At 37.6% G+C, this 14,442-nt stretch overlaps 1 protein-coding gene across 1 annotated transcript in view; it reads right to left on the bottom strand.

Moving 5' to 3' along the window:
• Positions 1 to 14,442, bottom strand: part of LOC126464541 (extracellular matrix organizing protein FRAS1-like) — a 471,206-nt gene that overhangs the window by 191,971 nt on the left and 264,793 nt on the right. The window contains exons 6-7 of the mRNA XM_050096241.1: positions 13,910 to 14,057; positions 3,202 to 3,533 (exon numbers count right to left, since the gene is read on the bottom strand). Of these exons, the coding sequence (XP_049952198.1) occupies positions 3,202 to 3,533; positions 13,910 to 14,057 (480 nt within the window). The remainder of the gene's footprint in view (positions 1 to 3,201; positions 3,534 to 13,909; positions 14,058 to 14,442) is intronic.

Consider the following 14,442-nt stretch of genomic DNA (forward strand, 5'->3'; position numbering starts at 1 on the left):
AAATTCCAGAACCACTCATCCTTCTACTTTCTCAAACACACGATGTTTTAAAAATAAGTGTGAGACAATGTACATATTGCGTGACACATGTTTGTGTGTGCAGGCTGGAAAGGAGTCACAAGCACAAGGTAGACGCGACAGTCAAACGACATCGACAACTGTTTGCTGCTCGTACCATGGAAGTTGTAATGGAAGAGCAAGAAGTAATCATGTAGTATTCCTTGTTGTTTTAGGGTCTGTGATTATTGTTAAAGAAAATGAACAATTGATTACAGACACTTTAATTGTACTTCATGTGTTGGACTTGCTAGAAGCAAGACATGTTCATAAATTATGTGGTTGTAAAAAGTACGCTACTGCAGAGGTATTTTATCAAGCGTATCGCAAGACAAATCGGTTGATTTATAAACATTCGAATATTGATGTAAGAAATATTGAATTTGTTCTCTGTGGAAGTTGAAATATACTATGTCTGAGTTTAAAGTATTCTTTGAGTACTAAATTGTTTCAAAAGTAGAGAGAGTGTCTTACAAATTCCCATAACCAGCATTATTCTTCGTAGAAGAAGGTTTTGGAGATCGACAGAGCCAGCAATCTAGAAAAGAAGATCGGCTGCACAGATCATGTAAGTCAACCAATGTGAGAGAGGTGTGGATTTTGCTTGCAATCCGAAGTCACTCCGCTTTTTATCATTGCACATCGTTAGAAATCAGAAAACAGAGTAAACTTGTGGAAACAGATGACAGCGAACTGTGCCTCATTGGTTTTACCTTAAGCCAGAACTATGTGATGAGCTCAGTGTCCTTCCCCCACAAACAGATATACAAAGGTGCATAGACTTTCCCAGATGGTAACACCACCAATCATATTGATAATATTCTTACAGATGAGAGGTGCAAGAAGTATATGACAGATATTAGAGATTTCAGAAGGGCTGATGCAGATGCAGACCATTACTCAGTAATCAGCAAATTGCAACTACAGCTGCACTATAAAAGGAAGAAGAAAGGCATGGTTAAGAGACAGTATGATGTTGAGAAGCTATAGATCCACAGTTGTGCCACAAGTATGATATGAGAGTGCACAAATAAATTTGAAGTCCTGGTATCAAGCCACAATGATGAAAGAATTGTTAATGATTAATAGGAAAAAATAAAAATTGCTGTAACTGAAGTAGCAAGAGATAATCTAGAAGAAAAATGCCAACAACCAGAAAGAACTAGTTCAATGATACGTGTGAACAAGCTATGAAGGTCAGAGCAAATGAGGCACACATGCTCGGTAGAAATTGTGCAGGAAAACAGGAAGCAGACAAGAACATAAAAAGAGAAACAAGCAAGATTCTAAGGACAGAGAAAGGAAAATTCACGACCAACATGATCAATGAAATAGAGAGAGCACACAAAATATTTTACAGTAGAAAATGTTTCAGATGAGACATGGAAAGGATACTGGAGAGATAGGAGCATGGGCAACCATATGATTTGTATGGGGAGGGGAGGGGGGGGGGGGGGGGGGAGCAAGACCTTGGGTAAGAAGTATTTTTAAGATTTTGGAAGACACATGGGGAATTGTGTGCAGGCATAAAAATGTTACAGTACCTGCGTGATACTGTCCTTTAAATAATTTTCTTGAGAAAAAACACCTAACTAAACTATGGTTTTTCCTTTTCCTGACAACTAGGGGGAGGGGTTGGGCATTCAGCACCCCCTCAACCCGCATGACTCTTGGTATGGGCACTCTTGGCTGGAAGTAATGTTTTGAGAAGTAACTGGATGCTGAATATTGAGTCTTCCCAGAAAGAAGAATTGCAGAGGACATGAAGGAAGAAGAAATTGAAGTGACTCAGTAGGACATAGAAAGAGCAATTAAGAAACTGAAGAATAACAAGTTGCCAGGAGAAGATAGGATAGTGGTAGAGATGTTGAGGATGGGAGGTGAAACACTTCAGAAAGAGGTACACAATCATAAGCAAAGTGTGGGGAAAGAAAGAGATTCCAAAAGGGTGGAAGTCATCTACCAGACTGTGGATCAATATTCTCCATGAGACAAATCTGGCAGAGGTGCTGCAAATTTATCCATTGGTCTCTGGTGACATTTGATTCCTCAAAGAAGTATGATAATATACACAGATTAAATATGTATCACTTCCTGAGGGGCTTGACCTATCAAAGAAGTTACTTAACTTGAAGGCATGTACAGTGTAGACAAAAGCCAAGGTGAAATACATGATGGAGCTGTCCAAGGAATTCAGGATCAGAACTGGTGTAAGACAAGGTGATGTAATTTCACCATTGATTATAATTTGCTCATAGAGAAAGTAATTCAGGAAACAGAAAGAGAAGGTAAAGGGGGAAACTAAATGGAAAAACTTGGTAATTGGGATTTGCAGATGACACTACAGCCACAGTGGAGTCAGAGAAAGAGATGGCACAAACTGTGGAGGACTTAGAAAATAATACCAGTAAGACTGAGCTGTGGATTAATGTGGAGAAGACTGAAATGATAGAAGTATCCAGATAAGACCCTAACAATGCTTCATTACAGATAGGAATATGGAACAGAGCCAGAGTGGTGGATACTTTTAAATACTTTGGCAACTGGTTCAAAAGGTATAATAACTTAAAACAAGAAATTAAGAACCAGTCTGGGAACAGAACACATGGAGATGCAGAAAGAACCAGGAACTGTACAACATGATGAAACAACCAAACATTGTGCAGAAAATGAAAGTGCGGGGAATAATCCTGGCAGGACACACTGCCATGAGACTAGACACTTGCCAGACTAAAGCCATGGTTACGTGAAAACCTGATAACATCCAAAAAATTGAAAGACTAAGTAAGCTATGGGAGGATTAACTACAGAAAGACCCACACCAGCTGGGTGTCCATGAGAACTGTATGCAAAGACTTTGTATGGTCTGTGCATGTTTGAAGTGTGTGTGTGTGTGTGTGTGTGTGTGTGTGTGTGTGTGTGTGTGTGTGTGTGTGTGTGTGTGTCTGAACTAATATACATCTTGTAATCACACATAAAAAATTTCAACATTTCCATGAGTCTTGTGAATGTACATATTTGGTCATTCAGTAAAAACTTGCCAAGAGTCATGAGGAAATAAAAGTACATGAATGAATGACAGATACTCATAGGACATGTAAGAGAAGACTGTTTATTGTTTGGATTTCTTGCTCTGGATCTTACCTTCTCAATGTGCTCATAATCTTGGTCTGGTGTTGCATCGCCTGGTGATGTTACACAAAGGACTTGTGACTCCTCGGATAGATCTGAACCAACTCGTAAAATTGGAATCTGAAGTGGAGGACCATTTTCCTCCATCGTGAACACAGTGTCCCCAGCACTGACAGCAAACTGTATTGTCACTGGTTTCTCAATTGTCAGATGAACACTGTTTATTGCCTCAGATATTCCATCTGTTGCCAGAACCTCAAAATGGTCTTTCCTGTGATGATATGAAGTATTATGGCTGTATTGGATGGTACCATTCTTTAGATGCTGAAGTTTAAATTCATGTCCTGTTACAGAGTTATAGATCAATTACATTAAAACATATAAAAATTTCATAGACAAATGGTGTGTGTATATATATACAGGGTTATTACAAATGATTGAAGTGATTTCACAGCTCTACAATAACTTTATTATTTGAGATATTTTCACAATGCTTTGCACACACATACAAAAACTCAAAAAGTTTCTTTAGGCATTCACAAATGTTCGATATGTGCCCCTTTAGTGATTCGGCAGACATCAAGCTGATAATCAAGTTCCTCCTACACTCGGCGCAGCATGTCCCCATCGATGAGTTCGAAAGCATTGTTGATGCGAGCTCGCAGTTCTGGCACGTTTTTTGGTAGAGGAGGTTTAAACACTGATTCTTTCACATCACTATGCGTGAAACTTGCCCACACGCGTTCAACCATTTCTTCGTTCACTGCAGGCTGACCCGTTGATTTCCCTTACAGAGGCATCCAGAAGCTTTAAACTGCACATACCATCGCCAAATGGAGTTAGCAGTTAGTGGATCTTTGTTGAACTTCGTCCTGAAGTGTCGTTGCACTGTTATGACTGACTGATGTGAGTGCATTTCAAGCACGACATACGCTTTCTCGGCTCCTGTCGCCATTTTGTCTCACTGCGCTCTCGAGCGCTCTGGCGGCAGAAACCTGAAGTGCGGCTTCAGCCGAACAAAACTTTATGAGTTTTTCTACGTATCTGTAGTGTGTTGTGACCATATGTCAATGAATGGAGCTACAGTGAATTTATGAAATCGCTTCAATCATTTGTAATAGCCCTGTATATATATGAAAAATAAAATGGATTTCAACACAAATCAAACTTAATTATTTTTTCATAAGGTTTGACAAATGTCTGTGAGCTCATTTTTAAACATAAGCACTTATTACATTTGTTTGACACTTGCCTTTAATGCAGACAACGTAAATGAAATCCAAGAAGTGAGTCATTAAATACACATTATCTTCAGTAGAGTGGTTTTTCCTCTATAGAACACTGTTTTTGATGGCAAGTATACACCAATTTAACAAGAATCAACTCAAATATATGTGATCCTACAGTAGTTTTGTTAGGTATGTTTAGTTAATGATATGTCACATACTTTGTTACATTTTGGCTGTGACATTGATGATTGAAAATGAAGATCTGCCAGCCTGATAATGGCAATAATATTGCTGGACTTGATTTATTGTTGGTTGATGACCAATATTTCAGGAACACAGCACTGATTTTCATTACTCCTACATATGAACTAATGACTTTCTGTTCCAACATCAACAAAGACAGATGATTACAGCAGTGTTACTTCTGTAGATATGTTAGCCACATTGGCCACTTATGATTTTGTACTTAAAGAATAGAGACATTAGAATCATAGTGTTCTAGCAATTTGTTGCTAATATGACATCTTTAACAACATGAGTTAACAAATTATGTCTTCCAGAAATTTTTAAGTGTAAATACTGAAGCATCTGATATCACTATCAAAATATGTCTCCACATCTTCAGAACTTCAGTGTCCCTGAATTACAGCATGGTACTATTTAGTTTGGCCTTCAGTAACAAAATTGGTGACATATTACATCCAGTAATAATCTCTGAGTGACTGTGAATATCAATGGAATATATACAATTGTAAAAATAATTAGGTAGGGAGATAGTTATATGTTTGATCCATCTGTAAAGGATATTAACAGTGTGGAACATGTAAAATTATGAGACAGAATAGCTGTCCATTACTTATTACCAGGAGACAAGGCACTTAAAAGTACGCACAGAATCCTAGCTTTCAGAACTGACAGTTTCTTCCTCTGGGAGCAGAAAGGAATAGATTTTCACAAAAGGTACTTATCATCTTCTTCTTTTTCATCTCATAAAAACCACGACTTTTCTATAAAACACCAGTCTTTACTTGGAGCTGTACTCCTCTTTTCTTAACCATCTTGATTCTTTGTTACTTTAAGAACAATCTACTATAATTTTCTGCCATTACCTACCCTTGACTTTCTTGTCCAAAACAATGGGTTAAGGATCAAAGAAAAAAAATCAGGTTTTTTCCCATCAGATGCTCCATTCAAATGGGCAGTGGAAAATTCTTTTTTCACAATTTAGCATTTAAATGCCTTTGTCAGACTTTTAAATTTGGTGGAGCATCAGTTCTGCCCCTTTTAAATATGTTGTTTGACAGGTATTTTCCTTTGCCTTCGTTGATAGATATAATTATTGAGAAAAATTTTAAACTGTGCAAACTCCAGGTTGGAACATCAGAAATATTATGAAAATAATAGCTAGCTATTCACCATAAAGATGAGCCATTGATTTTCAGACATGCACAATGAATAGACTGTTAATATGAGCTTCCTTCAGAAAATAAAAATGCACACACATTCACACAAGCAAGCACACCACACACACACACACACACACACACACACACACACACACACACATACACACAGACACACACACACACACACACACACACACACACACACACACACACACACACACATGCTCATGACTGATACCTATGGCTGCTCCAGCCAACTGTAACTTCATCCATCGGTTTCTGCTAACCTTTTGTACATTTCTCAAGGATGTATGATAGAATGCATATATTAATACATACCAACTGAAAAAGCTGGAAATAGCAGTCATGTCTGTGATGTGTGCTTGCTTGTGTAAATGAGAGTGTGTTTTTCTTCTCAGAAGAAGGTTTTGACCTAAAGCTTATAAGTAACAGTCTTTACATCGTGCCTGTCTGCAACTCAACATGTCATCTTTATGGTGAGTAACACTCTCTCCTTTTGATAATATTGTTGAGCAAAATTTCAATTAGGAATTGGCATTACTGACTGTGCATAATCTTTGTGTGGAACTGTTTTCAATTTACACTCTAGTTTGTGGATTTATGTGGGGATATAATTGTGGCCTTTGACAGCTCATTCAGTGGTGAAAACTTTCTTCTGTGAATGGAGCTGTCACATACACTTCTCTGTGTAATGACAAGGATATTGACTCTGAATGCTTCACAAAACAGTGCTGCAGTTGTAGGTACCATGACAAGTGTTTTGCTCAAAATTTTTCCAAGAATTCTGAGGGCTACAGTTCTAGAATGGAATGTGAAGGAGAGGTCAAACTTTTCTAGAAGTCTCAAACATTATTAGATACATTAGTTGCCTTGGGGATGGAGATTCAAAATGTTTTACAAAAGTAAAAGGACCTAAAGTATATGGAACAACAGAAATTTCAAAATTGGAATCTTGTGGAAGGCTGGGAAGACCTAGGAGGCTAATAAAAGAATGAAACTGTCTGATGATAAGCCATTTACAGGCCATGAGAAAGCTTTTCTGCAGTGTAACTATAGTTTGGCAATCAGGAGAAATGCTGCATCAAGTAGAGAATATGAAAAGAATGGTGTGGGTGATATTTTTTTCAAAAACTCTTATAGACAACACTGCACAATAAGCTCACTGGCCAAAAGTTGCTGGCTCATGATGTGGGTTTCAAAAGGCACTAATTAGTGGGGAAACATAAACACACAAGCACTTATTACCTTAAGCAGTGATGACAGTGATAAAACCTATTTTTCAAAACTTGAACAATTAAAGCCTTTTAGTAAATTGCGATCAGGATTACACAGAAAACCCAAATGAAGGTTTGAACATTTCGGCCAAATAATATGGGTTGGGTACCAAAAACTGTATTTGCTGTTTGTTGGAATAAGTACCTTGGGACTTTACCTCCTGATGTCAGACACTCAGGTTGGTACGTAACACTGTATATCAATAGAGCATGAACCAGAACACCAATTTCATTCATCCTGTGTGCTGTCGTCCAGCAGAACATGTATCACAAAAGCTACAGAGAACAGGAAAAGCATATATGTGAGTAATTGTATTGTAGATCTCAGGTGGATGAGAAGGTAGAGCATTCCCCACTGATAATAATTTTTTTTAACTGTTTTCACATGAAACTGTTGTATGGGAAAACATTTTCCTGACTTGTAAAACAACTTTTCATCATTTGTAGCAATGTTCTTTTGGAAGTCTGCTTTTGCTTTGTTATTTGAATGTTATGTACTTATTATTGATATTATTATTTTGTTTATTATTAATTATTAATATTTAGGTTTACTACTTTCAAAGAAATGAAGCAAAAGCAGATTGTCAAGAGAACATTCCAAACAACCCTTTTTCATGTCATAAACACATTGTGCCATATAACACTTTAATGCATAATACAGGAAAAAAAAAAACTTTTCCTCATTGAGTTTGAACCCGAAACCCTTAGTACAATGATCTAATGCTCTGCCAACCTCCCCATGGAAGCAACATCTGTTTTATACTCACAGTTATGCTTCTGATGTGGTCCTTAGTTCTGGCGTTGATTTTAATTAATGTTTATGCCCGTTCTGTTGGATGACAGTACACAGCATGAACTAAATTGGAGTTTTGATTGATACTCTATCGACTTACAATGTTTGGTACTGATTTGAGTGTTTGACATCTGGAGGTTTGGGTGTTAGTATGCTGGATTCTATAATATGTTTCAATGATGCAGCAGCAAGTAGAATGAAAGTTTAGAAAGTGCTGGGAATATCAGCTGGAGAAATCATTGTTACTGTTCTCACTGATATCAACAAGGAATGTATTGCCAGTGCAGAAAGGTATACTCTTCAACCAACAAAGGAAACTAGAACTCAGGCAAAGTTAGAGAAAAGGAAAAAAGACCATCATCCAAAGTATGAAAATGACTATGCTCTGATACTGCCCTGATGCCATATAAGTGTATTAAATGAATGGTTAGTTTATTTCAATTTCTCACAAGTTAATTTTTCACAGGAAATACTTGCAATAGGGGAGTGAAAACATTGCATGTCCTTTAATTTATTGAGCAAAATAATCTTCCCTAACTTTTTAAAAAAAATGAGTAAGAAATTTGAAAATGTAAGTCTTTTTTGGGCAGTTTTTAAAATATCATCTTCTTTGTTTTATAACTGGTAGTACGGATTCAAATTAAAAATTTTCTACTTATGATTTTGTTTCTTATGTGTTTTTAACAGTTTTTGCAAATTTTTCTGTTCTGATCCAAAAACAATATGTCAAAACTGTACCAAATATGACTACTGCATGTATAAAAATCTTTTTTTTCCTCACAATTACCAACATGTTATATTACAACAAACTGTGCTATGTCAGTTGTTATTACTTCTACATAACTGAAACAATCTATTTAACATTATGTATCAAGCAGTTGCTTCAAAATTGTACAGAAACGGAGAAAATTTGATTTTTAAACACCTTCAAAATGGTCATCTACATGCCCCGTGCTCTTAAATGAAGGTAAATGACCAAAATGTCTCACTCACATCAGCTTCAGCCAATACCACACACAGATCACCACATGAGACATGACTTCAGCACTCCCTTCTCCCCTTACCTTCCCATCCTGAAACATCTATGATTTCTCAAGTTGCTTGGTGCATGTGGTTCAAAGTCCTGTGGATCTCAATATAGTCGGTTTGGACACAGGGAGCAACTGCATTTGACTTCCTTTTCTTGTTCAAGCATTCTATGCTTGAATGGCTCAACCATCCACTCCATGTTCCAGATCCTACATATAATTTCCAAATACACTGCACTGTAAAAGAATCTGCAATATGCTGCAGTGTGATAAAATGACTTTCAAAATAGTCCTGTTAATGTTTCACCTTGTAAAGAGTACTGCAATTAAAAACACTTACTGGTTAGGTTCATTTCTGTGGAAAACTCCCACCACACATTTATTTGACTGTCACAACAGTGACAGTTTTCAACAATCTGGTCTCATAATGACCTGTCTTTATAAACTAAATTAATAAATTTTTCAGTATCCTTTGCACACAACAGGCAGGCCATACAGCTCTGCTTCTAAACCACTGAATTGCAAATCCATATCACTGATGTCAATCTGCAGTACAGTTTTGGAACATACGCTGTGTTTGGACATTATGAATTATCTCAAAGAAAATGATCTATTGAAAGATAGTCAGCTTGGATCTAGACAATATCATCCTTGTGAAATACAACTATCTGTCATTAAGGCACTAGCAAACATTTGTGACTTGTCAGAAGGGTGGCAAACTGCATATCTAGGTTCCTGTCTGCTTTTACAGTTCTTCTTCAGTACTTCTTCAGTTAGTCTTGCTAGGAAGGGTAGGATGTGTGCATGCCATAGTTTACAGTTGAATTCAATTTTGGCTATGGTGAGCTACCTTCAGGCTGCTGCCTAGGGGTGTAGTAGTGCCAGAGAATCTGGGGCATTGCTTTGGACACCTCTGGTGCCAGGGTGGAAGAGCATTCACGTTGTTCGAGGCAGAGGGCCAATGTGGAGGCTGGCTATTGGGTCTCACCTGTTAACCCTGTGAATGAGCAGTAGCTGTTCCTTTGGCAGGGTCTCAGCAGCCACATGTGGGCAAGGATTTGCTATTTATGAGGAGCTCCAATGTTAGGTTTGTTAAGGAGACTTAAGCAGATAGTGTCCAGGGCTAGAAAGAAAGACAATATGCACTCCATTATTCAGCTGGTGGCCTTATCCAAGGTATGGAAATGACCTTGCCTGTGGCTATCAAGTATGCAAGTTGTGGTTCATGGCTTCACATGTGAGATGCCAACAGAGCTCACAATGTGTAACATTGTTCCCAGAGTTGATGAGTGTCCTTTGGTTTGGAGCCAAGTGAAGGGTGTCAACCGAAAGCTTTGTTGACTTTATGACAGCCTTGGCTGCAGACTCCTGGACCTGCATTACTGAATTGGCAATTATAGGACTCCCCTTGATAGGTCAGGGGTGTACTGTACAATGAAAGCAGCTACTTGGGTAGCAGAGTACGTGTGGAGTGCACATGGGGTTTTTCTAGGGTATGTTAATAGTAAAAACACTTCGACTGTCAACATTTTATCAGTAAATTGTGAAAGTATTCATAACAAACTTCCCAAATTTAGTGCCCTGTAGGAAAGTTCTCACACATAAATTATTCTTGGGACTGAGAGCTGGCTGAAACCTGAAGGAGAAAGCCCTGAAATATTTAGCAAGTCATGGAACATATATCGGAAAGACAGATTAAATGCCACAGTAGGGGCAGTGTTCATTGCAGTTGACAAAACTTTTGTCTCTATTGATGTCAAAAATGAGTGTGACAGTGAAGTTATCCGGTCATGTGTAACAGTGTACATGAAACCAAGTTAATTTTTGTATGTTTTCCCTAGACACCTGAGTCTACAGTGACAGTTTTAGAGGCTCGAATCAATAGTGTATAAATACCCAGATCAAGCAGTACTAGTTGGAGGCAACTTTAACCTACTGAGTATAGACTGGAATGTTTCTGGATTTATTGCAGGGGGTACAGACAGACAGTCTTGCAAAGTACTTTTGAACGTGTTTTTCAAAAACTGTCTTGAGCAGCTAATTTGGCATCCCACATGCATTGGAAATATCTACAAACAGGCTGGTCCTTATTGATTGCATCAGTATAGAGATTTTTTTATTTTTATTTTTTATGTTTTGAATGATTTCTTGAAGCCTTCAGCTGCCATTTTCTTTATTTCCTGTACAGTTGTTGAATTTCGGCCTTAGCCCATTTCCAAGTATTTTACGGATGATTGTTTGGTAACAGATCATGTCATATACATCGTTATTCCTATGACATCATGTTATGCTCATAAATTAGTTCAAGGTGTTCACATTATATTAGGAGCTTGTATCTACAAGGAATGGTGTTCCCTTCTGACAAGGAGAGCTCCCCAGTGGTGGGATCAACTTTTTGAAAGCATCTTATATGGTGATGTAGGTTAAAGTCCCACATCATGCAACCATTTAACCTTGTGGGCCCTCATTTGCAAGTAACTGACAAAAAATTTTTTCAGAATATCACGTGATGGTCTACTGCTTTAAAAAAGATATTTTTAATAGACTGGTTGTGCAGTGTAACGGTTAAGGTACAGGCCTCACATGGGTCGAATCTAGTCAGTCTTTATCAAAATGGCTTTGTTAATTATTATTATTATTTTAATTGAGTTAAATGTATTTTTTATTTGTACATCATTTTAATCACCAAATTAACTTTTTCAGTTTCTTTTTTCTTCCTATCATTCATTTTCCACTTGGATTCTTTGTTAATGTGAATTTAATTCTTTTTATTTATCTATAATAATATTTAAACATTTGAAACTGCCAGTGTATCAGTTAAAAAACAAAAGATGAAATAATCTACTTACATTGACTGTGCAATGGGGTCAAAATGTGTTTTTCAATACAAGATGTAGGTACATTTTTTGGATAGCTATTGTCATACAAACATTTATTGTACTATAGACAAAATAATGCAGATGAAGTTTTAAACAAAAGACAGGATTATAAATGAAATGAAATTCAAGCTAAATGAGGGATGAAAATAATGAACGCAATAAGATCGACAGAAATATAGGATGATAAAACTGAAGAAATTAAACTGAAGTTACAAAAATAATCAAAATCACATCAACAAAGATTCTGTGTGAAAAAAAAATCATACAAAGAAAAATGAGATCAGATGAAAAAATTAATATGATGATTAAAATGACTCAACTAAGCAACAGAAATTAAAAAAAATACATTTAAAAAAATTAACTGAATAAAAATAAAGATCAAAGTCATTTCATTAAGATTTAAAAATAAAAATTTTCAAAGAGCGTGATGAGATTCAAACCCACAGCCTTTTGTATGTGAGGCCTGTACCTTAACCATTACACTGCACAACCAATCTGTTACATATCCTGTTTTCAAAGCTATAGAGCAGCATGCTAAATTCTGAAATTTTGTTCCTTTAGTCATTCGCAAATCAGGGTTCACTAGGGTGAATGACTGCATAGTGTGATACTTGGGACATTAACCAACATCACCATACATATGGTTTCAAAAAGTCTGTCCAACCACTGAGGACCTCTTCTTGTGAGTCATGTAACTCGGAGTAAGAACACTGATTATAAAAAGACACTAACCGACAGGAACTGGAGATGAGCATCATGTCCAATCAATGGCAGTTGGTCTCAAACTCAACAGGTTCAGGTCTGGAGAACATGCTGGCCACTCTAGTCAAGTGGTGTCATTATCCTGAAGGAAGTCATTCACAAGATGTGCACAATGGGAGCACAAATTGTAATCCATGAAGACAAATGCCTAGCCAATACGCTGCTGATATGGTTGCACTGTTGGTCGGAGGATGGCATTCACATATTGTACAGCCGTTATGGCGTCTTCCATGACCACCAGTGGCATACGTCGGACCGACAAATGCCACCCCAAAACATCAGGGAACATCCACCTTGCTGCACTTGCTGGACAGTGTGTCTAAGGCATTCAGCCTGACTGGGTTACCTCCAAACATGCCTCCGACCATTGTCTGGTTGAAGGCATATGCGACACTCATCGGTGAAGAGAACATGATGCCAATCCTGAGCATTCCATTCGGCATGTTGTTGGTTTGATCTGTACTGTGCTGCATGGTGTCATTGTTGCAAAGATGCACCTTTCCATGGATGTTGGGAGTTAAGTTTCGCATCATGCAGTGTATTGTGCACAGTTTTAGTCGTAACACGATGTAAATCTGGCTGCACCAAAAGCATTATTTAACATGGTGGTGTTGCTATCAGGTTTTCTCTGAGGCATAATCTGTAGGGAGTGGTCGTCCACTGTAGTAGTAGCCCTTGGGTGGCCTGAGCGAGGCATGTCATTGACAGTTCCTGTTCTCTGTATCTCCTCCATGTCTGAACAACATTGCTTTGGTTCACTCTGAGATGCCTGAACACTTCCCTTGTTGAGAGCCCTTCCTGGCACAAAGTAACAATGCGGATGTGATCAAACTGTGGTATTGACCATCGGGGCATGGTTGAACTACAGACAACATGAGCCATGTACTTCCTTCCTGGTTGAATGACTGGAACTGATCAGCTGTTGGATCCCCTTTGTCTAATAGGTGCTGCTCATTCATGGTTGTTTACATCTTTGGGTGGGCTTAGTGACATCTCTGAACATTCAAAGGGACTGTGTCTATGATTCAATATTCACAGTCAACGTCTGTCTTCAGGAGTTCGGGGAATTGGGGTGATGCAAAACTTTTTTTGATGTGTGTATTAGCCCGATTCTTCCTGGGTATAAGTGTGTGTGTGTGTGTGTGTGTGTGTGTGTGTGTGTGTGTGTGTGTGTGTGTGTGTGTGTGTGTGTGTGTAGGTGGGTGGGTGGGTGGGTGGGTGTGTATGCTTAAGATACACATCCTTTTTGCAATAAATGCCAAAATAATTTCACAATCTTCATTTTTAGACATAGAAGAAAATAAACATTTCTTAGATGTTATACGTACCAATTCCAAGTTTTATAACTGTTCCATTAGCAAATAGTAGAGACAGAACTCCTCTTCTTGGTATATCAATTATTACATATCGTATATCATGAAGTCTGTTCTTGATGTCATCAAGCTCAAAAACATGTGTAACATTTATTGTTTGCCCCTGTAACAAAATTTTAAAAGAAGTAAAAGAATAATTTGTTAGTTGTAGTAGGTGCTGAGAAGTGATTTGTAAAGGTGGAATCATGTAGAGGGACATGGAAACTACAGAAAATGAGGGAAACATATTTTGAACTATGCTAAAATTACATGAAAATGGAAAGGAATGTTATATATTGGCATGAGCTGTTGTTATTTCTCGGCTTTATATTTCTGTTTCACTTCAATAAATAATATGACAATGAATTTTTTTTGAAGAGCCAGCTAGATAACCAACTGTCCTGATTGGGGTTTCATGTGGTTCCCCCTAATCACACTAAGTGAATCTTGAGAGGATACCTTTAATAACATCAAAGCTGAATTACTTATCATCCTTGACAAAGTGAGCT

This window comes from Schistocerca serialis, chromosome 1 (genome assembly GCF_023864345.2).
Source record: "Schistocerca serialis cubense isolate TAMUIC-IGC-003099 chromosome 1, iqSchSeri2.2, whole genome shotgun sequence".
Lineage (NCBI taxonomy): Eukaryota > Metazoa > Arthropoda > Insecta > Orthoptera > Acrididae > Schistocerca > Schistocerca serialis.